The sequence below is a fragment of the Lutjanus erythropterus genome, chromosome 2 (assembly GCF_056507025.1).
Source record: "Lutjanus erythropterus isolate fLutEry1 chromosome 2, fLutEry1.hap2, whole genome shotgun sequence".
NCBI lineage: Eukaryota > Metazoa > Chordata > Actinopteri > Lutjaniformes > Lutjanidae > Lutjanus > Lutjanus erythropterus.
In genome coordinates this window covers 29267242-29294057 of record NC_139318.1, presented here as the reverse complement: position 1 = coordinate 29294057, position 26816 = coordinate 29267242, and the positions used below count along the sequence as shown (strand labels likewise).

At 38.3% G+C, this 26816-nt stretch overlaps 2 protein-coding genes across 2 annotated transcripts; both read left to right on the top strand.

Annotated features, from left to right (window-relative positions):
- Nucleotides 1-61: 61 nt before the first annotated feature.
- odad1 (outer dynein arm docking complex subunit 1) lies at nucleotides 62-8503 on the top strand. The gene is made up of 13 exons (XM_084745297.1): nucleotides 62-190; nucleotides 292-481; nucleotides 600-725; nucleotides 873-986; nucleotides 1141-1208; nucleotides 2214-2401; nucleotides 4513-4647; nucleotides 4874-4956; nucleotides 5201-5369; nucleotides 6114-6277; nucleotides 6404-6507; nucleotides 6607-6697; nucleotides 7735-8503. Exons 1-13 carry the CDS (start codon nucleotides 132-134, stop codon nucleotides 7837-7839), a joined length of 1596 nt encoding a protein of 531 aa, XP_084601423.1. The 5' UTR covers nucleotides 62-131; the 3' UTR covers nucleotides 7840-8503.
- Nucleotides 8504-23374: 14871 nt separating this feature from the next.
- LOC146331871 (uncharacterized) lies at nucleotides 23375-26047 on the top strand. Its single transcript, XM_084736574.1, has 5 exons — nucleotides 23375-23569; nucleotides 24181-24261; nucleotides 24679-24742; nucleotides 24963-25036; nucleotides 25154-26047. Exons 1-5 carry the CDS (start codon nucleotides 23519-23521, stop codon nucleotides 25223-25225), a joined length of 342 nt encoding a protein of 113 aa, XP_084592700.1. The 5' UTR covers nucleotides 23375-23518; the 3' UTR covers nucleotides 25226-26047.
- Nucleotides 26048-26816: the final 769 nt, after the last annotated feature.

Sequence of the window (26816 nt, the reverse complement as noted above, 5' to 3'; positions counted from 1 at the left end):
AATTGTCAGATATTGATATTTCTAAGTCATGCAATGTTGTGAGTTGTGTGGTTGAAAGAGCTGCAGTGTGCATTATGATGTTTTCTTAAGCAGAATCTGAGATAGCTAAACTGCAAAGACAGTTCAGGATCATGGAAGGAGATCGTCAGGCATACACCCTGCAGGCCCGGGAGCAGATCCGCAAACAACAGTTAATAAGCACTACATCTACATCACATTGTCAACAGTTTATGTGCACATTGTTTTTTTTGTTTTTTTACCTGATTGGCTGTGTATGTGATGTGGATAAAGGCAGGAGATAGAGAAGCTGCTGAAGGAGCAGGAGGAGCTACATCGAAACCTTGGTGCGTGTAAGAGCATCTTACACCAACAGCAGGATAGTGAGGACACCCAGAGTCTCCGTACTCTGCTGGAGCAAAGAGACATGTTGGATGAGGAGCTGGAAAAAGAGAAACAGTGTCAAAAAGAGCTTGAGAAAGAGGTTTATAAAGTCCTTTTTACTCTATATGATAATAATTCTAGCATCATTTCATGTTTACTTTTTTTTTTTTCTTGGGTCACAAACAACAGTTTATTTCTTGTGTCTACAATGTGGGCAGATCACAAATATGCAGTCGAAGCTGGCAGATCTGAGAAAAGGGGAGGTCAGTACCAGTGATACACAGAGGTCTGAGGCCCGGCGGACACAGAAGGCCATACGCACTTTGGAATACAAACTGGACAGAGTAAGTTTCAAAACTCCTGCTTTAGATTTTGGTTATTAAAATTGAAAGCTAATGTTGATCAGTTTTTGACCTAATATTGAAATTGTCATACCCCTACATATTATTATATTAGATAACATTATTTCATATTTTCTATATCCCGTCCAGGCCTCGACTCGCTTCAACGAGCAACTGACCAAAAACAGCCACCTGAGAGAGGAGCTACAAACTCTTAATATTGAGCATGTCCGTTTCCAGCAGCTGCGAAACAGGCTCGATAAGGTCAGAGGTCACACTCTAGGTGATTCAGAGAAGAGGCCACAAACAAGTTTTAGCATTTTTTTTTTTAGCTCATTGTTATTTAGCCCATTATTCAAATTTTTACACTGGTTTTCATCTGTCAAGAAAAAAACATGTTAATTCCTGTGTGTTGTAGGAACTACACGATGTCCGCAAGAAGATTGGGGAAATTGTCAACCTGTCCACTGCTGCTTACGATGCCAGGTCAGATCTGAGCCAGCTGTGTAATGTTGTAAAAGTCAGCATCACATGCATCTCATGACCATAGTTGGTTGGCTGATGCACTAAAGCAGACATAAAAGCCCACCAGTGTGTGACAAAAACAGTACAGGACGTTGGCGCTGAGCTGCCGTCACTGGAACACCTGTACAGAGCTCACTGTGTGAGGAGGGCTGAGAACATCTTAGAAAACATCACACATCCTGGACACCATCTGTTTAAGCTCCACCCACCAGGCAGGTGCTTAAGACACAAACAGAATGAAAACAGATTTTTCCCAAAAACTGTGGAAGCTGAACTCAAACATCTCCTCGGTCTGAAAAGACAGAGTGTAATATTCACTTCACAAACCACACAACATTCAACAACTGCAAAACACCACCACTCTGTGTGACACACCGTATCTCAAACTGCATTTTGTTGCTGAATGCTTTTGCACTCTTGTTACTTTCATTGTGTTTATTGTATTTTGGTGTTTATATTGCTAATTTTTGTATTTTTCTGTACTTTTCTACCACTAATCTTATTTTACTCTTGTAGCACTGCAAGACTTAGTCAATTTATCAGTTAGTCAAAAGAAAATTAGTTGTCAGCTACAGTATATTTTGATAATTGATTAATGGTTTTATTAATTAATGTTGAACAGGTTCCAGCTTCTTAAATGTAAGAATTCAGTGCTTTTCTTTGTCACTTGTGATAGTACTTGCACAGTTTTTGGGTTTTAGGCAGTTGATTGGACAAAAGAAGCCATTTGAATACGTCACTTTGGACTTTTGGAAATTTTAATGCACATTTTTACTCATTTTTTGGCATTTTTATAGATTAAACAAATTGTTAGTTGCAGCCCTACACTCCTGTCTCTGTTAAAATGTGTGAATCTTACACAGTGCACCATTTTAGGATGACACAATTACAATTTTGTTGCGTTTGCACAATGACAATAAAGTTCTTGAATCTTGAATATCTAATATATAAGGTTCTCTACTTCAGGTTGGAAGCTCAGTCGAAGATGACCATGATGAAGGAGAAGGCAGTGAAGGACCTCGCTCAGTACAACGCTGAGATGAAGGAGCTGGAAAGGGTTATAGCACATGAGTGTAGCCTGAAAGAGTTCATGACCACCAAGTGCAGCGAGAGGAGTGGACAGGAGGACGGCCATGAGATGGGACACAGGCAGTGTAAGACACAGCCCTTGTGTTGTTGCTAATATTGCTGTTCTGACATATTGATAATTATAATAATGGTAAAAGTGTTAGCGATGCTGTTAGCGATGATAATAATGCTGGCTGTGATTATTCAGTGTTTATTCAGTGGGGAATCCCACCAATTATCACTAATTATCATTGTGTTTTATGAATGCCCAGACATAGTCTCATAGAATATATCCCATGAGCACAAGCTAGAGAGAAGAGTCCCATCTGGTCTACATGAAGCACAAATTTAAGGTCCTTATAAAATTACTTTGAGACAATAGAAAAAAGCCTCTTGTAGCCATTTAGATCTTTGAATGGATGAAAATCCTCAGTGTTTTATTTTTGTGCTGAAACCAAAATCATATACTTCCAATGTTGAATAAAAAGGTGGCAGGACAGACTTGATTAATCTGGAGCAGTTTATTCTGGCAGTGGCAACAAACATGCTTACATTTCAGTCCAGTGACCTTTTATCAGAGCAAGGAGGAAAATAAAAGTCATGTCATTTATATACACAAGTTGATACACAAGATGTCTACCATCATATGTTATGACATCATCACTCAGAAAAAGATCCTAAAACAAAATCCTCAAATTGAATAAAGTGATTTTTCTGATTAAATGAATAAAGTGCTTGTGTCCATATAGCACTGGCAGAGTGCTGGGGAGCACAGGGATGAAGCACTTGTGTGGTGAGAGAAAAACAACACTTCATTTTTTTGTTTCATTTTAATTTCTATGGCAATATCTTGACAATTTTTAACACTTCGCTGTTAACTTAACAAGCACACTTTGGTTGTGTAAAACAACAGCAACTGCAGACGAAGCAGGTGGAAATGTCATTTTTCTACTTTTTCTCTTTTTTTTTTTTTTTACATAATCTAATCTTTATCTGCAACTGTGCAGAAATACTAGATTTAAACAGAATAAACAGACATGCACTTCAAATGCTAACGTTATGAGCAAAGTTTCAAACTACATACATGTTGCCTTGACAATAGGACGGGGACTAAAAGAGGTGAAATGGTACATCTCATACAATTTAGCATTTCTAACTGAGGTTACAGGCTGTGTTCGACGTTCTCTGTTTCCACATTCTGAAACTTGCATTTGAATCTGAAATCAGCATTCAGTCTAGCAAGTGTTGTGTGTTATGTGTTGAAATCCAGTACATCTCTCTCTGAACGGGTAGTTTTGGTAGATTGACCCCTTGAGCAACTTGACCATGTTAGTTGTAACTATAAATATATAACTATAAAAGTGTATGAGATCTACCACCTGTGTTTAGTCAGCGTCGTATTGTCAAGGAAAGATGAATATGGGACCTAAGGAGGTCAGTTACCATGTGACTTCTGTGCCAGTCACCTGCTTGCCAACTCCTGTATATAAATGATGTGACTTTCATTTTCCTCCATGCTCTGATGAAGGCCACTTGGCTGAAACATTAGCAATTTGTTGACATGCTCAGAATAAACTGGTGAAATTGAGATTATTCTGCTTAATCCTATTGTAGCCATATTATAGGAATGATTTTAGGGGATTATGTTGTATGATCAGCTTCTGTTTCAATCCCAGTTTAGTTTTATGCTCACAAAAACTGAGATGGATACCTAATACATGTATTCAAATCTGTCAAAACATTATTGTTTTATTAATTCATTGGAGACATTCCCTTGCAGTCAGGAAAAATATGAACATAACATTTTTACAGTACCACAGCTGCTGCAGAATATTACACCAGAAACAAACAGACAGAAGCTACACATTAAATCAATTAAACTAAAAGATAGTAGAAAGAAAACCATATTAAAGCTCCTATTGGCTTGGAAGCCAACAAGAGTGAAACAGAACAGCCAGTCCTGCCAGTGAGTCCTTGAACACTGTAATAGAAATAAAAGCATCCTTTTCACAGTGTTTGTTAACTTGTTTCATAGCAGCACTGTTACTAGACATGAGTGAAATTACTACAGTAAGACTGATGTGCAGATTTGGCACTGTTGATTTAATTTTGTCAAAATATGAGCAGGAGAAGCAGTGATGCTGTTGTGCAGTCCCGATGATACCTGTATGATGGCAGTGGTGCTTGTTTGTCCCAGTGTCAGTGCTGAAGGAGCAGAGGAGGATGGACTCAGGGGAAGAGTCGCTGGACACTCTAGAGGAGGTGTTTGAGAAAATCAAGGCTGTGATGGGGGAGGACAACCTGGACATGCTGGTCACCAGGTTCATCCAGGGTAAATCTGTCTACAGCTTACCTGTCTGTTTCTCACTCGTCCATCTTCTCTTTTGGCACTGAAAATATCTATTATTATTGTTTTGGTTTTTTTGCTTTTTATTGATTCTTTGTTTCTCTCTATTTTGCTATTCCTTTTGCCTTTCCCACTTTGATAATAGGAATGGTCAGTGTCAGTTCATAAGATTTAAATGTTTCTCACCTCTGCATTGCTGTGTCATGTGTAGTTGAAGACCGGAACTTTGCACTCTTCAATTTTGTAAATGAGCAAAACAATGAGGCCGAGGCACTGAGAGATCAAATCAGCCAGGTGAGTATGTTTTCTCTATTTGCCTCCGGACACAGCTGTCATTCATTTCTTTCAATTTTAACTTCACAGCAATTACTTATACTCCTTATACTCCTTAGAAGATTACAACCAATCAATAAAAAGAACTTCAAAGGCCGAGGTTGTGGTTTTGGCTGAGACTGAGTGAAAGTGAGAACATAGTTTGTTAATTCATATCAATAATCTATATAGTTATCCATTTTTGCTGAAATGTGTGAATGTGCAGATACAAGCAGAGATTGAGCAGTTTCAAGTTGCAAGTTTGCAACAGGAACAAGAGCATCGCTCTTTGCTCAGAGACATCGATGTGCGACAAAAGGAAACTGAGTTCCAAACTGAAGACTACGAAAACAAGGCCAGCATCATCAGCAGAATCCTGGACGAGATTAAAACAGGTTTGGGAAGAATTTATATTATGGGTCTGTAATTTCTTAATCATTTCCTAGGAAGTTTTCTTGAAGGATGCAATTTGGTGGTAATTATAGAGGAAACAGAGACTGTTCAGTTAGTATTAAATTAATATTTTCATGGGTTTATTGAAGCAGTTCTTTCAAGAATTTTATTTCTTTTCATTATTTTTATTTCATTTTATTTGTAAGGTTAATCAACATTTCTGCAAAGGTGCCGGTTTTAACCAGCTGGCTTGTTTTCACCTGCAGTCCTTTGATATGAAACCTATTAATCAATATAAATTATGTAAAATGTCACAGTACAAACACAATAACACACAATAAAGATAGCAACAAAACAAGAATTATTAAGACGGAACACAAACCATGCAGAGCAAAGAATAGCAAAACATCAGGAAAATAATGCAGCAACAATAAAGAACAAACACAAGCAAGTATGCAAGCAACACAAAGCGACAACACACAGCTAAGCAGTAATGGCCACAGCCATCTTTTGTTACATGCAGACATGGATTTTTATGTAAAATAGCGCTAAAAGTTTCAAAGTATGTGTTCTCTTTTTCAAGAAAAGTTCTATGAAATAATGAGAAAATTACAGACCTGTAAATTACAGATTCTTCTTACATAGATGTGTAACTGCATATACGTCCCAAGGTTTGGCTGGTTGTTCATTATACATAAGAAAACAGTTAAAGGCACTCATGACTCTCGTTTTCTCCCATCTCACAGGAGTGAACAGCATCTTCTCCAGAACGGAGTGCGACCGCTCTGTGATCGAGGATAAACTGGGCTCCTCCTCAGGGATCAGTGAGAACAACATCATGTCTTACCTGGGACTGGTGGAACAGAAGACCAATGAGCTGCTCACCATCCAAGCTTTCCTCAATTCTAAAGTAGCCTGTTGACCTGTGATTCTGTCCTAGATTTCCTTTACATACATTCCTGTTGTATATATAGTTCTTTCTTTCATATCTACCCTGTAATGAAATAATGTGTCTCTGTATTTGTATTTCTTACAGGATCTGGAAAAGGACTACAACCCTAAAGACCTGGCCAAATTTCTTTTGGGTCAAAATCCAGAACTGCTTCAGCAGAATATCAACATCCATCCTGAAATCAACAGGTGGGCCTTTTATCTGTTCATTTTAATACATCTATACACCCATCTAAACACTTTGAACATCAGGTTGATGAGTGTGTCTGTGCTGGTTGGACTCCTTAGTGTGGATTATGATGCAGAAGAGTCTCCTGTCACTGATGAGGAAGAACAGCCACTTTCACAGGACGAACTTCGCAGAAGAATCATGAAAGGGGTTAGTGCAACAGTCCTAGACCTTAAGGGACTGATCACCCAAAAATCAAAAATTCATATTTTATATTTTGCCTTTAGCGTTATTTATTAATCTAGATTGTTCCGGTGTGAGTTGCCAAGTTTTTGTGATTTCCGCTGTAAAGATGTCTGCCTTCACTCCAACATAATGGAAGTTGATGACACTTGGCTTTTGGTGCTCAAAGTGCCCAAAAATACGTATAAAAACTCAAAAGCAATGTCACTACAGCAGCTTCATGTGAGAACAGTTTTCTTTTTACCACAGAGAGAAAGTAGTCCCTCATGAAACTGCACAACAAGGTCATGATTTCTGAAAAGAGACATTGGTGTTGAGCCCCCGTACCCAAGTACCATCAACTTCTATTATATTTAAGAGAAGACAGACATCTCTCTCGAAGATAAGAAGTGGAAGTAGGCATAGTTTATAGGGGAACTCAAGCATATGTTTTATTTTCTAACCTAATATTCATTTGCAATGCAATTATTGGACCTACATTGCATTAAAATTATTTTCTATTGGTATATAATTAATTATTAAATATTACTCCTCATCCTCGTTCTGAACTTTCCATCAATCTCTCTTTTTTATTTTTAGTTGAACTAAGTTTTATGAAGTGTCTGATCCCCACCATCTCCTCTTCTTTAAGTTGGAAATAGAAACTCTACGATAAAGATATACAACTATATAAAAATATGCTTCAGTTGCAGGGAATTTGTTTGGTGCATTAAATCACTGATTGATTACGGTAGATGTGACCTTTTTAAACTATAACATGGAGGTGACTTTATCCAAATAATAATAACAAACTTCAGATTGAAGAAATGTCTGTTTCCGTCATATTATTTGTGCTTCCCTGAATAACATATTCAAATTCAGGTGCATCTCTACTACAGGCCAGAAGAAAATGATGTATTTTTGATTTTGGGGTGAACAGTCCCTTTAGGTGGACTTTACATCATGATCAGTTTTTTTTTTTTAAGTTTTTTCATTCATTTGATTTTTCTACATGTGATTTGCAGGTTCTGCAGAGAGAGAGCGCCGTCCGGCAGGCGGCAACCAAAGCCTCAAAGACTGGACAGCAGTTTGATGGCCGACGGCGCTCTTTGGAAGACACACTGACCTGATCAGTGAAGTTAATGTGCACATATTAAAAACACACATCCGCACCGTCATCTGCAGTCGAAGGGCTGCTTTCATTGTTTACTGCAATATAGATCAACAAAGGTCATGACCTCTGATGGAAGCAGCATGACTGGTCATTTTGAGATGTTGCAGCTCACACACATCAACATTTAAAGCTTAATTATGTTATATGTATGTCATCTTTAATGATGAATCATTGGCATGGCCTGTATATTGTATCTTGGTGTGATTTATTTAGTTGTAACTAATTAGGTTTGGAGCGATAAAGATGCCTTTTCAGACTCTGGTAACCAGCTGTCCTTTTGATGTGTGACTTGCCATCTGGCTTTGACTATACAATCTGGTCTCACTACAGCCCTCCCTCGCTGGCAGCGTTTCATTACATGATACTCGCTGCTATGCTCAAAAGGAAAGGTTGGGGGCAGCAGAACCTTTTGTGATTGTAATTGGCATGCTGAGACCTTGATTCTGTTTCCAAAAAGGAGGTGAGGAGCTTTTAGCGCTTCACTGTACTGATTTTGAACACTTTTTTTTTTGTTGTTGTTGGAATAATAATGATTTTTCCCATTTGCTTTGGTGAATCACACTCATTTATTCAGATTTCTGTCATAAAACTATTATTCAAATAAACTGTCTTCTATCACATTTCCATTAAATGAGCTCTCTGTTCATGCACTATCATTAACATCAGTCCCTATTTGTGCTCAGTCAATTACCTCCTCTTAGTGTAGGTATACCAGGCAGATTAACATATCAGTCCCATGTGTACCAGTGTGTCTTTTTTGTCTCTTGCCTGTAATGTGCAAGAAAAAAGAAACTTCACTTTGATCCTGTAGAGTTTTAAATGTCATTTTATCCAAACATCCTGGAGTGAGCCTGCGTTGGGGCAAAGATGGCAGTCACTGCTGCAGAGATCAACTTCCTCTGTGTACAAAAGAGAGCGCCAGGAGGGGGAACTTATTTTAAGAAACATATTTTGAGTGAAACAATTAACAAAGCGTGTTTCTATATTTAGATTATAAAGCTCACACTGATGCCATCATACTTTTTTTTTTAATCACAGGCAGTGCAGGGAAAGGAGCTGATTTGACAGAAGTGTACCTGTTTAAACAAGAGAGAGACACATTCAGGTCAACATGTTAATTATCCAGCTTGTGTGGTTTTAATTAGCTTATCTGTCTAAAGGGTTTTTTTTTTTCACTAAGGTTTTGACAGGAGTGATTTCGGGAAGTGAAACTGCTACTCTGTAAACATTTATGACTGATCGACCAGTGACTTGGTTTGCTCAAGATAATCCCCCCAGCAGTCTCAACTGTGTGGCTATGAAAACAGATTATCAGAGATAAAAGGGCGCTGTGGAAAAGCGGAGGGGTGGCGGTGGTGGGAGATGAGATGGAGGAGGCTGCTTTCTTTGAAATTCTACTCTCACTTAGCCCCCTCCACTCCCAGCAAATTCTCTGTGCACACGGCTCTCTGCATTGCCATAGAAACCTTCCTTTTAATCACAACAGAAACCTCATTTCCTACTCCTGACAAAGAGTCCTCATTGCCTGTAGAGACCGCCTGCATCAGCCATTTCCAAGGCCCACCTCCTTCTGCGGGCTGTACCTACCAGCAGCAGCACCCCTCCTCTCCATATAAGCACATTTTCCACCTTTTCTCCTCCTTTAGCTCAACAGTTTCCTCATTCTGTACTACATGCACCTTCTGCTTTGCACCTCATAATCTCTTGTCATTTTAGTCCTTTTCATTCTTTTGTACACACTGCAGATTGTTGTATTCAGCTCAGCTCATCCTAATTAAGACGGAACAGACTAAACACCTACACGCCCAACTGTGCAAATAAAAACCTGCAAGCACAGGTAGTGTTTCTCCACATTCTTATCTGGGCGCTACATGCATGACTGTGGCTGATTCATCAACTGTTACACAAACCGCAATGCCCCGTGTCATGGAGGACCAAGTGTCTCTGAAAGAGTAATAGAGCATTTTCTTATTTATGAAATACTTGTACAGTAAAAATAACATGAATATATTTGTCTATATTTTGTAAATCTATAAATAAATAGAGCAAATTATAAAGTAATTCAATATTTGATATTTCAATGGGCAGTAACAAGAATTTTAAAATGAATATTAATCTATTAATAAATAGTTCAAATTAAAAATGGATTTGCAAAGACAACATAAAACAGTCAATAAGTACATTATTTAGAAAGTAGAGCATACAAAAATTAATTCATAAATAAATAATGGAATTTTAAAATCTATTTGACAGTCAAGTTTAAAGAGACATACATAACTGGAGATAAGAATGCAGATTTTAACCATGCATTTATGTAAAAGGGCAGTTTCCTTTTCCATTTGTGTTTCCCTGCTGCTTTCCCTTTGCTATACGTTATTTGATTTCTTAAGTCATTTAGCTTCTCATTTTGGCCTCTCCAATCAGGCTTTCCATAACACTCTGGGCCTTGTTCTCATAAAACGAGGCCAAACAATGCAAGTGGGATGCAAAAAGCCCTCTGGTTGGTTAGAGAATCACACCTGCCTCATACCCTAACTATCTTTTCCAACACTGTTTAGGAGCCAAGAAGACAGTTTTAAAGCTATAACATGTAATATTTCCACATTAAAATGTCTTAATCACTTCTTATTAATCTTCAAACACAGATAAATCTGTAATTTATTCAAGATAACAGTGACTTTACTAGTTGCTGTTGCTAGCTAGCTAGCTGCTAGTGGCTATATCTTCCAGGAAAAGACAGGTTACGTCAGATACGTCAGAAAGTGAGGAGGAGTGTTGAAAAACTCCCTTTTTGCTCTCTGTTCCCACAACAGTTGAGCAAACTTGGTACTGTGGTCAACTTTACCCTTTTCCTGTTTAGGGTCACATCTTAAGTTAGCTAATGCTAACAAAACCCTGGCTAATTACAAGCCAATGTTAACAAAATGCTAGCTTGCTAGCTGATTTATGTAGATAATATAGCTAGTGATATGATACTTCACTGACATTAGCTAATTTAAATGCATAATATGTCAGTTCTGTCAGAAGCGGTTTCTCTTGCATTAAAATATTAATAAAATATGTGAAGAATTTCTCTGTTTGAAAATGATTGGAAACATTTGGCATAATGTAAGTACATAAATAAGCAAAAGATATGACATAGGTTAGAAATGTTAGATATATATTATAGTTAGATATCATGGCTTTGCAATGTGAATACATGTCGCTTTTACAGGTCCTCCGGCATTATCTTCTAACCATCTCCAAAATTTGGTTTCCTTTTCAACACAGACGAGCCTGACACAAAGCATATCTCAGTACAGCAAACAGGAAAGGAGAAATTTGATGAGGTTCTGCCAGATACCACGCTTGCTCACTGTCATTGGAGCAGAGAGTGAAAAAGGTGGGACTTGGGAAAGGTCAGTTGGTTATAATTAATGAAATGCTTTATCACTATTTCTGTGACACTTGTGGTGCTCCATGCATGTCCTGTTCTACCAGTCGCAGTGTTTCTAGTAAACACCTTTACACTTGAACGATTGCACAAGATAGCCTTTTAAAAAAATCCAGTGCTTCTTATGCACTTTGTGCATTGGCACTTGCACTGCCTGTTGGCACTTACATCATATCAGACTTCAACTTTGCTTCATGGCACTTACTCCTGTTGTTCTGTCCTGACTAGATCCTTGCTTGTGTTGTATCAGATGTACATTGTTTTGGATAAAAGCATCTGCCAAATGATATCGTAATTTGTAAATTGTAGTTTCCACTCCATCTTTCCAAAATCTAATGCTGGAGTCCATTATTATCTCAAGCATCTGGCAGTTTATTATCTACTATAAAGTTCTTGTCAACTTTCAAGTCACTGTAGGCAAAGTTTTCAGTCAAATACTATCTACTTCCTGTCCCCGGTTGGTCTTGTTCTGCTTTGAGAACAAAACTGTTAGCACTTATAAAATGCCTTGTTCCCTTTATCTCAACACAACACGGTTATCTGGAAAACACCCGTCTGTCCTCTGTCCCGCGCTCTGTCCTCGTCTCTCTCTCTGTCTCTCTCTCTCTTGTTTGTTTATTTGGGAATTGTGCCAGGTATTTCCCCAGTCAGTCTGCCTGCACCCACAATGCTCCATCCCCTTGACGAACGCCCCACCCCACCTCCCTCCCCCCAACACTTACACCCTCCCACCCACATCCCACCCTCCCCTGAGTGTTGCTAAGCAACCACCCGCCATGAGAGCTGGTGCATTTTCCAGCCAATCAAATGACTGAACATATATTTTTGAACAGTGTTGAGGAAGGAAAGAGGGTATCACTTTTATCTCTTCAATTATTGAGGTTTACAGCTTGCAGGTAACTGCGCCTTTTTCATCTCACTGCACATACATGCTTTGGAGACGAGAGCCTTTGATCGTCTTCATTTTCCAGCATGTACTGACAGTCCACCGCTGGGTGGCAGCAGGATCAGTTTCTCTGTTACCACACAGGCTGCAAGAATTTTTTTTACTGCTGTTGCTAAGCAATCCTGACTCTCATGTCTTACCTGTGAAACATTTGTGATTTTTACAGATGTCCCTGACACCATTTTGTCTTTGTTTTCACCATTTTGAAATGCACCGTACTGCATGTGGAAAATGATTTAGTTGCATTTTAAAAAACCTTTTCACATGCAAAATATAGCCATTCTAAACCAAGATTTTCTTTACAATTCAGATCAATGCAGAGACAGCCTGTGCGGATGTGGTGTTTGACATGCAGGTTTGGGTTAAATATTAGCCTTGAACAGCTTCAGTTGACTTCATCTCATCATGCAGGAGGCAGGAAATGTGCTCTTGAGCGATTAGGCCAGCAACAGCTCTTGTCTTCCACTTTACCAGCACTGTAGTGGAGGGATCCACACACTCTCTGGGTTCATACGTTGTGCAGCCGCTTGTTTTCTTTGTTTTATACTAGCACTGACTGCTTTGACATTTCAGACATGATCCAGCAAATCAAGTCCCATGTAAATGTGTCTTCATCACTGATTTGTTTTCTTTATTTTTTTTTTACACTCTCCAGGTCCCCATGTACCTCCCTCCCCCCCGCTCGGTCCCCCCTGTGTGTGAGTCCCTCATCTCAGCTTTGGTTGCTGTGCAGATGGCTCTTTGTTGGTGCTTCACAATGGGTCTAAGGTCAGTGTGCCTCATGCCATCAACACACTCTCGAACTTCTCCACTCCAGCTGTCTCGTGGCTTTATTTTTAGTTTACCTAAAATGATTCACTACCAAGCTGCAGGGGTGCTCTTGTTTACATGGCTATATTGTGGTGAATTAAGAGGAAGTTGTAAAACCACAGATGTAGTGCAGTAGATGTATGCTGGACCTCTCAAGCTGTAAACATGTTAACAGATATCATCTTGTTTTCCATATCTGAGCCACACCTAGGCCTTCTTTATAATCTCTCCAAAGCTCTTAATTCTTGATTCTAAGATGTGACAGTTGTATAAGGAAACCTTTGGAGCACGCAGCATCTCCAAAACAAACCAGACACCAGAATATCAGATCAGCCAGAGAAATAGAAATGCAAATCCACCATCTGTTCTGTGATCCCCATCCAACCCTTGTTCATCATTCAAGAGCTAATGTAATAGTTACACATAGCTTAACCCTTAATAGTTAGTGAGAAACAACAACATACAAGATAGTTACAAGATAGATACTTTAAAGATGGTAAACAAAGAAGTGGTTGGTAGTGAAAAGGACACATTTAAAACATAGATTTATAGACCAATGGTGATGCAAGAAAGAATAAAATATGTTATGTATGTCTTTGTGAGAAATAGTACACGTTCTCAGTGTTCAAAGTCAGATCTGCAGGGCACCACAGGGTTGAGCAGCAGCAGAGGGCCATGAGGTCCTCAGCAGGACAGAGCAGGTAGAGTGAAAGGCGGGAAACTAGAAGGAGGAGGAGCGTTTCTTGCAAAGCAGTAGGATTTACTGGAAATTTCCACTTTTCTCTGGCAAGGCAGTTGCAGGGGTGGAGCTAAGAGGTGAAGTAAATAAGGTAGTACAGAGTTGAACTTACTGTAAGCAGTGCAGAATGACAACTTTTGCCACTCTTTTAAGCACAATCTATTAATTAATTATTAGATTCATGAAACCTGAAAGACAGTTAACTCATTGGGAGCTTATTATATGGTTTCATTAATCTCCTATTAGGTTTAATTTATAGAATACCATAACAAATTTTGTATAAATATTCTTGTATCCATCTTATCATTGACACTTGTGTTTCTATTATGTATTACAGTGTTTGTTCAATTATGCACCCCTATCATATTTAACATCAGTGATTGCCTTTTGCACATTTGCACATGTGCTCTGGTATCGCTGTGATGATACAGTTTTAGAATATCCTTATTATGTTGCAAATGTAAATGTTATATCTTGGTTTCCGGAACCTAGATAAAGCCTTATCCTACCCTGGTTTCTGAACATACAGAACAGAGAGGTTGAGATGGAGGAAGACCAAAACACACTGCAGGCAGATGACCAGAAACCTGCTGTCATGATCGTGTATACAGTATGAATAACTGAGTTTGCATGTTCCATGTAAATGCCATATGACAAATACCATCAAAACAGGATGAGAAACAGGATACTTGTGTACACACAATGTTAAAAAAAAAAATCAGCAGGACATTGTTGGATAATTCTCGTATGTTTTGATAAGAAATCAATACAAAATATTAGAAGATCATACAGCAAACATAGACAGTAGTGTCTTCAGGTTCTGGTGTGTTTATTGTATGTGAGTGTAAAATAATCAGTTTATCTGTCTTGAATACAACAAAGTCACCACAAAAAGTACAAGGTATGTAACATCAAGAAAAATGTTATGAAGCAACAGCAATAATTCAACAGTGGATGGATGGATGGATGGATGGATGGATGGATGGATGGATGGATAGATAGATAGATAGATAGATAGATAGATAGATAGATAGATAGATAGATAGATAGATAGATAGATAGATAGATAGATAGATGGGGCTCTATCTTTTTGTGCATGTTTTACAGAGAAATGTATTATGCATGTGTGGTATTGATTTTGATGCTGTGTATGATGTATTATTTCCCAATTAGGACAGGCCAAGTGCTCACTAATAGAGGATTGTCTCCCACTGAAATCAGACACTGTTTGCAGTCAAGGACTGAAACATGCTTGTCTTTTTGACTATTTACCTGGGAGACTCTGCTTTAAGTACTGTGTGAAACTAAAATAAGCATTGACATTTTATTTTCACCTCAGGTGAAAATAGCAGTGTTGGCTACTAATACCTGGGTGCTAATTGTGTCTGTCTAAACAAAAGCATAGTATAAATCTGTTTGATCACATGTCAGCATCTGTTGAATTTGAATCCAATCTATGGTGAATTCTGGAACATTTCAACATTTTTGAGTTGCTTCATTAAAGTCTTGATCTGGCCTGCTGGAAACAAACACATCTAAATGCCTCATTTTGTATAAATAATTTACAGAATATATACAGTATCTTGGCCTCTATAATGTGAATACATGATGCAACCTATCTGTCCATTCATCTGTTTATTTATTGTCTAGCAGCTTTTCAAAAGTCAGTGTCGCTGTAGTAACACAGTCAGTAGAATATCCCAGGTGACCTTTTCCCTGCAGTTTCCTCCAACACCTTCACCAAATGATCCTGTGCCAGCTGGGAGATGTTGTCTCGGTGGTACATCCTGGGTCTGGTCTGGGCTCTTTTTCCCTCAGTCAACCCATCCAAGATTTTAGATCCTTGAATTCACATTATAATTTTTGATCACTGCTCATAGATTAGGGTCAAAATAAAGATGAAGAGACAAGAAAACATACTTAATGGTGCATAGTCCAGTACAATGGCTACATAACTGCAGCTGATTCATTTTACCATCACTCATATCATAATCTGGTCTACCCATATTCATTAATAATGAGACCCTGAAATATCTGAACTCATCTAGGTGTTTTTTTTTCCCCCTCAATGAGGTAAGACACCTTTTCATGGAGAGAATTCTTAGCCTCAATTTGGGAGACAGTAATCCTCCTCACTGTTATTTAACAGCCAGTAGCAGTTAGAAATAGAGCCAGAAACAACAGAGTTGATAACCCGACATTTACAGGACAACATTTTGGCTGCACCTTGACATCCTGCCCATGATTATCACAGACAGGGAAGGAGACAACACACATCCTCGAGTAAATCCACCACCCGTTTTGAACTAGCTAGAGATAGCAGTGGCAAACACCGCTTTAAATCCCGAGTGTACAGACGCTAACAGACTTGCAGCATTGGGATACACTAACTCTGGCATTTTACAAATCCTCAAAGCACCTACAGACTAATCCGTGTGACACTGAAGAGACATGTCAACCACAACAGCCCCAACAATATCCAGAGCCGCAGGATTTCAGGATGTCTTGGCACCGCGCCTCTGAGGAGCTTTGGTTTACATTATGTGTGTTCCTGTGAACTCAGATGCAGTGTCTCTTGTTACTGTTTCATCCTGCATGTACGTTTGTGTTATGTTTTCTTATTTGACTTCTGTTTTTACTTTTACTTTTGTTTTTAAGGCCACTCAGCTATGGAACGGTTATATCAAAACTGCATTTCTAATTCACTCAGGAACTTCAAATACAGGCTTAGAACCAACTGAAAATATCTGACTATAACTGACTTTTTTTTACACATGCACACTCTCACTACATTATTTTAATTATTTTATGTTTTTGCTTGTTTTATGTTGCTTACTTTATGTTTTCTCTTTGATCCTTTGGTTGCATGTTGCTTACATCTGTGGATTACATGACTTTTCTGTTTGCTCGTGTATAATGTTTATTTGGGTGAGATTCTATCTATAAGCCTCTAGTATTTTTATTTTCTCACCTGCACAATTTGCTTCTTTTCTTTCTTTTGTTGTTGTATTTCTGCTCTATGTTTTGTTGTGCAAAATAAATAAAATAAAAAATAATTATGTTGAATTTACCGCAGTGAATGTTAAATCAATGCACAATTTGCTAACTTTTATACTCAGTTTGCTTTTTTAAAATTTTTTATATGTTAAATCGTACTATTGGTTGCTGCAGTGACCTAATATTCCCAACATGATCAATATAAATAAATAACATTGCAATTAATAAATTTGTGTTTTATTTTAGTGTTCTGTTTCGATTTTAATGTGTAAACAAGTTATAGTATAATAATTCATTTTAGATATTTATTTACATTTAAGTGGAAACTTACAGCTGTTGCTGTCCACATAAAGTGACCTGGATCAAATGTCTTTAAACCGAGTAACATTAAACGTATTGACGTAGCATCTGTGTTGTTCCGACGTTACGACTTAAAAGCACATCAACACACCAAAGTCAGGAGAACAAAACCACCATGGCCTGTGGCTACAAAACCGAATCTGTGGCCACCAAATATTCCAGGTAGGTGCTCCCCTGTGGCCACCAAGGTGCGAGCCTTCGCCAACACAACATTAGTTCTACAAACATCCAGATTCCTTTGCACCTTTTAGTGTAACATTCTACAGTTATGGAAAACAGTGCGTGTCACTAGCAAACTACCAAAATGTTGAGGGTATCGAACAATGGGCTTACTAAGCGGGGTCAAAGTGCTAACGTGCTCCTTACAGGAAAGCCAAAAACATAAAAGGCAGAATCTTGAAAAACAAAATGGCAAGAAGGGGGCTTGGAGGCCAGAGACTGGTGCTTAAAAATATTAGCGTCCATTCCTATTTATGACTTTGTGTCTTGTTGTTTTATTTCATTTTCAGTTTCTTGGGTCTGTGTATTTTTTTTGATTGATGGGAATGTGTTGTTATTGTTCCCACAAGAATCTGTTTCATAATGTCAAATTAAGTTCCTTTAACATAATACAAGGAGTTTTTAACTTGTTATTAAACAGTCTCAATTTAATACTGATGGCTCTATATGACCAACATAAGCAAATGTATCAGTGAGAAGATTGGTTATTTCTATACAGTTATTCTTAATGCCTGCTTCTGGGTCAGATTCTCCTTGAAATCAGATTAAACTATTTACAGCATGCAGACTGAAAGAGCCTATGTTTATGTTTTTGCAGGCAAAGTTATATTAGTCAGTTAAAATGAAGCAGCAGGAGGTTTTTCTTTATATAATTTTATTTTTGATGTTATATTTTTTTCCACAAGGGCCTCCAAAATCAACACAATATGAAAGTTCACTAACTTTAAAGAAAATAGAATATTTTGCTTCAAAATAATATTCATAAATTCAGTGTTGTTGCATCCACAGTAGGTGATAGTACAGAAAAGTTCAGGTACTGTAAATCTGTACTATAAAAGTTACTTCGGGAACGTCCCTGTTTTTCCCTGAGCTCTTGAAGCGGTACTACTAGTGTATTTAACTTCATTATCGTCAATAATGACTGTACTTAATTGTGTTAATTAAAGATCAATAATATAAGCGGGCTGTCTCCCTCACTGTGCATTCAACCGAGGGGTTCCAGTTAGAAGTCAAATTTATGTTGTCCCTGTACTCTGCAGGACTCTCCTGAAAGCCAGAGAAAGCCAGCCAGACCATGCAGGACACTGCTGTTCGAAACAAAAGAACTCAGTTTGCCCCCACCAATTCCTCCAATTATCGGGACCCTTCCCCCGCCTAATCCTGACCTCTGCTCTTTGATGGGCCCCACTTTGCTCTGCCCCCCCCCCCCCCCGAGCACTGACATTCCTCAAGTCAGATAAGTCCTTTGTCCTTGAGAAATTAAGGTGAAATTAAGGTGCTTTACTTCCTATCCTATATCCTTTATCCTCTGACCTGTTAGCACAGTGGAGAAGAACAGTTTAACATTTAAAGATGTCCCCCCAGGCTGTGTGAACTGATGCAAAACACTTCATTTACTTTCAAACATTGGGAACACAAAGAGGCTTTTCTTTTATACAGTATTGCTTTCTTTATTCTTTCCATAACTTCGAATAACATAAAAAAACTTTTCCAGTTCCTACTTGTGGAAAGTGTGGTAAACACTCCAGTTGTTGGCAAATAAGAGGTTTATAAAAATCACCACATAAATTGCATCTCTTCTTCAACTTTTCCTTGACTGCCCTACTTCGCTGCAGCAGTTTTGGTTCACTTCTTTACCTGCAGAATGAACAGGCTGCCCATAGACTGACTTTTTTTTTCTTTGTAACAGAGTGGTGGCACATGGAAACATGTTGAGTTAGTCAAATAAGGGGAAAAAAGACAGGAAATGATCTCACAAACACTCCCCCTCTTTCGCTCTGATTGCTCCCATTTTCCAGTTACAGAAAAAGAGTGAGTAATGCCTGCTGCTTTCTAGCCTGCTCCCCTGTTTCTGCACACACTGAGGCCATTACACTGTAGATGTCTGTTGCTTCAGCGCTCTGCAGTCTCCACATGGTCTTCATTTCCTATGAAACGGTTAATGCAATGCCAGGATGAGCCCTTATCTTTAAATCCAGTGACATGATGTCTTTCATTACTGCTCTGTGTAACCACACAATAAAACTAATGCTCTGTCAATGTGGTTATCTTTTGTTTGTTGTTCGCAATGACTGTTTTTTTTTTCACATGATATATGAGAAGCTTTGGTATATATTATGGGGTCAACAATAAACAGTCCACCTCAAAAAATCAATATGAGTTGAAATGCATGCCATATTAAGAATATTATCACAGCTTTACTTTCCAACGGAAAGCCTTTTTGACAGGAAACTGCCTTCATATGGCCAAAATATTGGTCTCTCAAAACAAACCGAACTCAAGAGTAAAAATCAGTAATTCTACCAAGAATAAGATCAGAATTGCTGATCTGTCACTGCCTCATTCTGTTAGTTTGTTTCAATTATTGCATGACTTCTGTGCTTGAAAAGTTCAGTTCAGAGTCACCATCATTACACAATAACAAAAACGAACTAGCAGATCAAGGCAGTGGTGGACAAGCAACTCCCATGTCCTGTGCAGTAAAATTGATGATTTCACCTATGGAGTGTGGTTGATTTGGACAGAATGATACGTGGCTTTTACAACAACAGTTTCCTGTCAGAAAAGGCAAATGTAGCATGCATTAAAACTAATGTGGAAAGTGGCTAAAATAAACTATATTTTGTTGCTTAGCTTCTGCGATGGCACTGCTCTCTGCCTCCCCACAACAGAGCATGCAGACTGCCATCTACTCAAGCTAATACAACCCTACATTAAATAATATGAACTATTCCTTTAATAGATTCTTATAGTTACCAGGTAATATGTGATGGCAGAACAACAGACTCCATTTAAGTGAAAAAAACATCCTTATATGACACAGAAAATAAATCTCAAAGTAACCAGCGAGAGCACTGACACACAACCCTTTGATCTCTGCATGTAATTACAGTCTTCATAATTATATTTCAGCTGAATGTGAGGTGAATGACTAAATGGGGCCTGGAGGCTTCTTCAAAATCAGTGGCTTGAATGCTGCATGGCATGGAGAAGATAACTGAGGCAGTGTGGGATTAGGTCCTAGGAGGCCCTAAAATTAGAGGCTGAAGAAATACTTGTGTCAAGATTTCCTCCTCGGGTGTGTTAGGACAAGTTCAGGATACAAACATTAGTAGACTGTCTGGAAATATGTGAAATCAAAATCAGACTGGTGTCATATTATGTGGAGCATATGTTTATGTTTTGTAAACTTGAGTAAAGCAGGTAGGAATGACACTGTTGCTCTGACAACTAACTGATCTGATAACTACAAGTAATCCTTTTATGAAAATGAATGATAGGACTGTGAGGGTGGAGGCATAATGGCAGGTGTGGCAAATAGGGTTGTTTCAGGTCAGATGGCTTTGTTGACACTTGAGGAATTCAGTTGTTCTTCAGAGTAGCATGGCACAAAATATGTAGATCTTACCTGTACTAAAAACGTGTTTTCCTTCTCTTTAACTGACAGTGAGGCACTGACCAGATGCAGGTTCAAATTACAGGGTTCAGGACCCACAAAGCTGTGTGTTGCCACTTCCTTTGGTTTAACAGTTGGATGAGCGAGTGCAGTGACAGCAAAGAAAAGAAAGACAAGGAAAGACAGTTCACCTCAAATAACCTGTGAGGTAGAAGGGGAAAAAGCCAGTTAACAAACTATCAACGGAAAATGTCTGTAGAAATACTACATTTAAATAATCTTTTATCAGTTACAGCTGAAATATGATTTAGAGACAATAGGGGACACCGGGGGCAATTGTAGCATTTTTTTCATTTTCCCTCTTAACTCACAGAATACTTGAAATGCACTATTTTTTTATTGAAAATATAGAAATGTGAACTAATTATTAATACAATTGATATAATATCACTAATAATGAAGGACAATGCTATTATAATAAATTTGATGCAAGAAGTCAGGTTATTAAACTAAAACAAATAGTCATATTAACCCATTGAACTTCAAGTAAAAAGCAATAATATAACTGCTGCAGTATGTAATAATGTTATATAAGATTTTTTTGTATATGGTTCAAATGCTTTTAGATGTCAGGTATCTTAAGCATTCAGAGACAACATTTGTTTCTGTTTTTGCAGAACAGACAACTATGTGGGTGGTAACTAGATTTTAATTATTTCAATTGAGTTAAAAGTAATTTTACTATTTAAATTTAGTAAAAATTTGCATTTTCTGACAGAAAAGAATGCCAAAACAGACAAAAACGTTGCTTGAATTAGGCCATGTGGCTTGGGGACAATTTCCTCCAATCTTGCAGCCATGACAAAATCTCATGTGCGAGCTAGAAACATGTGTATTAGCATACATTGTTCATGCAACCAATAATGTAGAGATAAAAATTAAAAAAAAAAGATAAAAAGTTTACATTTGCATTCATCTAAACTTTAGATAGCAGAAGAGAAATATTGTACATCCAAAAAGGAACATTCCTACTGTACCTCAAAATGAATTATTTTGTTGAAAACCTCTGCTTAGGAATCCTACTGAGCATATGCAGATTAAATGTCATCACACTTTCTTGTTTTTGATTGGATGAACTGACTGTGCCCTCTGTTACAATGGCCCCCACTCTCCCCGACTGCTGTATTTCAGAGGCCTCTTTTAGGTCTGGCAAATCACTTCCATTTGCCAGATACTCTGACACACTGTTCTATTATGTGATTAAGACTTTACCTCAGGTATATAGCTTTTCACCAGCTTTGGAAAATTACAGTTTCCCAGGACATAAAAAAATCAGTATCACCTTTAATGACAATCGCTGTAAGTGAATGCATGCTATAAAGGTTTTCACACAGCACTGTAGGCACACACACCACACCCCATTACTGTCTCTGATAGACTCACAAATCACAAAGCAACATATTTATTGCTTAGCCTATCCTCAGCCAGTATGTGTAGCACATGATTTTTTCCCCTTTTCTTTGTATCAAATATTGCCTGAAAGAGAGAGCTAGTGTCCCTTAGGCTATTGTTCTCCTCTGACTATACTAATACTTAATTCATATGTATATATATCTATATTAATATTAGTAACAGTTATTCATTGTCCAGCTCTAATATTTGAATGCTTTGACTTTGTAAAATAGATGCAGACCTCCCAGCCTATGCATTATGTGGTGTCTTTAGTTTTGTCATAGAATATTGATTTGCTTAAATATGATTTGTGTGTTGAATGTCCAAAATGCAGTGTTACTGGTTTGATTCAGTTTACCGGGTTTGTAACATAGTGAAAGTGTAAGCACACTTTAGACAGGAACACATTTCGTTACAAGTGTTAAATATAGAAAGGAGGAGTGGCCGCATGGCTTTCACATCGTCACATTAGTCCTTTTTGCATGTAATTTGATACCCCATCTCTGCAGAGAAAGAGCGCGAAGACAAAAGATGCCGTCCGTGTGTAATGTTTATGAACTTTTACAAGCCATCTATTTATGACGACATTCAGTCGTCAGTAGTGTCTGGTGGGTGATTCTAACTTTAACAGCGGGCCACTTTCATCCATTGTTTAAATTTAGAGGAACAAATCAAACGCAAACTGATGTAGTAGAAAAGGGGAATGTCTAAAAGAGAACCCTTGCCTCGAACAACTCTCGCGAGATGGGCACGTGTTATTCATTCTTCATGCACCTCGTACAAATTAATTATGTAATTATAAAGTACCAATGATGTGGTTAAAACATGGGTACGTTTAGGGGCAAAAAAGTCTTGGTTAGAGCTGGTAAAAGATTATGATTTATGTGACAATACTCACTCTCGCGAGATCTACCACAGATCTGGGGTTCCCTTATAGACATAGCCGTAGAAAAAGAACTCCAGTGTCATAGTGCAGCGCTTTAAAACAATAGACCAATCAGCGATGAGATAGCCGGTAGGCGGGATATCTTATCAAGATTGGCGAGAGATTCCTCCAATAGAATACTCCGGTGGTCGCCATTGTCCAATCGTGTGCGGGATCGACTCGCTGTATCCAACGAGAGTGGATTTTCAACGAGCTCGAGAGAAAAGCGGAGAAGGGTAGACATCATTTCTCTCTTAGCGTCTGTTTGGACTATCCACACGAAGAAGGCAAAGAGCCAAGAAATTAAAAACTCTTTTTTTTCTTAAAAGGAATATTATCATCTACATTAAATTAACCATGGCCGACACAGCTGTTGACACGACCGTAACTGCAGAGGTTACAGCCAAGGTGGGTTTCATTCAGCTTTTTTTTCACGGTTGAACTGTCGTGTTAAAAGATTTCGGCAACTTTTTTTAAGTTGTTGTATTGTTGGTGTTAACATTTGGTTTAGCTAGCTCTATTTGAATGTGAACCGTGGTTATACGGCGGTAATACTAAATGTTACGGCAAATGTTATTTAATGAAAATTAAAATGGTAATGGGGAAAATATCAATTATCTAAATAGCTGTTATCTTGTCGACAACCCTACGCTGTAAAGATGGGCAAGTGTGTAATTTTCAGCGTCGATAGCTAAATATTGTGTCTGGAAACTCCAACGTATGTGATGTGGTTAGCTAAAAATGTCTTGTTGAGTAGACAAAGCGGTAGAAACGGTGCAGCTGGTGAAGCGGAGCTGCTGCTGCTGCTGTGGGCGGGAAGAAGCCACAGTAACGTTAACGCTACATGATGAAAACGCGCAACATGGCTTCTTATTATTTCTAACATAATCTACCTTAATTTAGACTTTATTACAGATATGGTAACTGTGCTTTCTTTTAATTAAAACCAGACGTGGTCAGAACGTGTGGCACTTCAGAATAAACTCACATTGATTGAGCGACATGCTTTTATTTTGTAGGAGCTGAAAGAGAAGAAAGAAGTAGAAGTGGAGGAGGAGGAGAAGAAGACCGACAACGGGGACGCACCTGCCAATGGCACAGTGAGTTGAGGACCAACAGCCTCATGGCCTTTTGTCTTAGCACCCCTCATCATGCAGGTGTCGCTGCACCCGCCTCCCCCTCCTGTTCCCGTTCAGCTGCTCCTCCACACAGCGCTTTGTTTGGGTTGTGAAATGGCACAGATGTTAGTTAGCAAGTCTGTGGACGTTTCTTTTTTTGCATGGGTGTCTTCAAGTCTTGCTTGGTAGCTAATCCTCTGGGGAGTAATGAGAGCTCTACACACGTCTTTTTAAAGAGTCCCCATGGAGGTCTGAACATGCAAGACTCTGGGAGTAGTATTTCAAATATGCTTGGGATTTAGTGTTGTGATTTTTTTTTTTCCCCTCTTAGTAACAACCATATAAAAAGCCCAATCCTGACATATGATGTGTGACTGATATTTACCCCTCTTCATTCAGAATGGTGCTGATCACAGTGACAAAGTGGAAAAAGAGGCAGAGGAGAAACACAAGAATGGAAATGGTATGTCTATATAAAGCAGTATTACTGTCAGAAAGAGAGACTTAAAAAAAAAAACATTTTGTCACTCTGTTGCTTCTGATTTGCCTCTTAAATGCTGTTGCATTGTGTAGCTTTGTGTTCCAAAGTCAATCAGTTTTTCAACTAAGATTCATTCCTCCATGAATCTTGTCTGAAATAAAGTGAAGGATGTATTTTCTAAAGTGACAAACTGTCCTTGCAGGCAATGCAGAGGAGGCGCCCCCTGCTGAGGAGACCGATGCACAGCCTGTGAAGCGTGCAGCTGAAGAGGAGGAGGTGGGTTGTCACCAGGCTGGAATTACACTGTTTCAATCATTTTTAATGTTTTGACTAATCTGGTGAGCTTTGATCTTAACTAAAGCATGAAATATATTCCTTTTTTTTTTCTATTAGGAGAAGACGGAGACAAAGAAGCAGAAGACAGAGGAGAATGGAGACTCAAAAGAGGCAGAAGTAGAGGCTTAAGTCTCTGCCCTGCTACTTGTTTGCTGCACTGTCTTACCAGCCTGGTCAACATTGTGTTGTAGAGCTTGTGCTTTCTGTACCTTTGAGAAATATTTCTTTTGTTTGCTCCCATGTTATCACATTGCACTGGAGTCCTGAAACATAGTGGCCCTCCATCCTTTTTTATGAAATGTTATTTATTGGTCTTTAAAATGAGCTTTTTTTTTTACTTGTACAAATAGGGCCGCACCATGATGAGATCAGTTTTTCATTTCTTGAGGTTTTATATCGGTATGTTAGAAGCACAATCTCTATTATGTCAGTGCTGACCAGATGATTCCTTCATACAGGCAGCTGCTCACCCCCTCCAAGGCTCATGTTGACCTCTCAGATTCACTTAAAGGACCAAAGATAAGTTTTAAGCAGGGGCTAATGGACAGTTGTTAGCGTTATTAGTTGAGGCATAATTTTTTGTGTTGAGCTGCTACTTAATCCTTGGCTTGGCTGCCCTGTTAACGTAACAGATGGTGCAAATGAATAAGGGGGCTCTGTCTTGTGCCTCCATTGTAAGATTACTTGATCTTGTTTCCTGGAGGCAGGATTTTGCAATGTTAATTAACCCCTCTTAAATCTTAAAGCTTTGGTCATTTGTTCTGTATGCATTCCACGCAAGTTTGTACCATTTATACTTTGTTTTCTTACGTTTTCAATGAGTTTTATGTTATGGCTGGGTAGCCCAGTTTTGTGTCCAAGACTGCCTTTTTCAGAACCAGAATGACATTCGGTTACTTCAGCCACTGCTTTGTATATTCTGATTAACAAATAAATTGTCTTTTTACTTAAGTATATCTATTTTTGTGTGTATGATACCTGTTTATAGATCATTGCTGCTTCTTAAAACCATGGCTTTATAAGTACATGATGTCACTTGACCCAATTTTTCTTAACATGGAAAATGGCTGGCTTAGATGCAGGAAGGAACAGGAATAATCTCACTCACTTGGTAATGGAAAAGGCTGCACAGAATCAATGGACTGCTGTCTGGTGTCTCCTGGCTCCCCCGTGTGGTGGACTTAAAGATTACAGATCATTATTGCTCAAGTCAACTGGGGTGACAAGTGATATGTAGTACAGATATGACATGACCCTTCACAAATTGCAACAGAAATTACTTCAACTGCTGTCCATAAGCAACCGGAAACTGTTTTACACAAGACATAGAGTTGGACACAGTGTGTGATGTTCATAATGAAATTCTTAACCCTGCAAAAGTGGGTCAAAAGTGCAATATCTTTGTATTGAAAACAAGTTTAACAGAAGATACCATATTTAAAAGGCCGTCCACACCAAGAAATACAACTATGAAAACAATCATTTTGCTTCCTAGAACATGAAATAAAATAAAAGTCACCATTTTAGTATACTTGCATATATGGAAAGAAATTGGCACTAATCTGTAGAAATGTTGACATTTATAACTTAAAAAAAGAGGTAAATGTTACTTAAAATAGCACTTCTACGTTACTTTTAAAAATATTTGTGACAGTATATTGTCACCAACCAACATATATTACAGGGCCATCGTGGATACTCTCAAAAATCATTTTAATCA

Excerpts from the sequence above, each read along its gene's own strand:
- odad1 (XM_084745297.1), top strand. The coding sequence starts at position 132 with ATGGAAGGAGATCGTCAGGCATACACCCTGCAGGCCCGGGAGCAGATC. Across the intron at positions 1,209-2,213 it reads ACTGCTGCTTACGATGCCAG|GTTGGAAGCTCAGTCGAAGA; the intron begins GTCAGATCTGAG and ends TCTCTACTTCAG. Across the intron at positions 4,648-4,873 it reads GGTCACCAGGTTCATCCAGG|TTGAAGACCGGAACTTTGCA; the intron begins GTAAATCTGTCT and ends TGTCATGTGTAG.
- LOC146331871 (XM_084736574.1), top strand. The coding sequence starts at position 23,519 with ATGGCCGACACAGCTGTTGACACGACCGTAACTGCAGAGGTTACAGCC. Across the intron at positions 24,743-24,962 it reads GAAACACAAGAATGGAAATG|GCAATGCAGAGGAGGCGCCC; the intron begins GTATGTCTATAT and ends CTGTCCTTGCAG. Across the intron at positions 25,037-25,153 it reads GTGCAGCTGAAGAGGAGGAG|GAGAAGACGGAGACAAAGAA; the intron begins GTGGGTTGTCAC and ends TTTTTCTATTAG.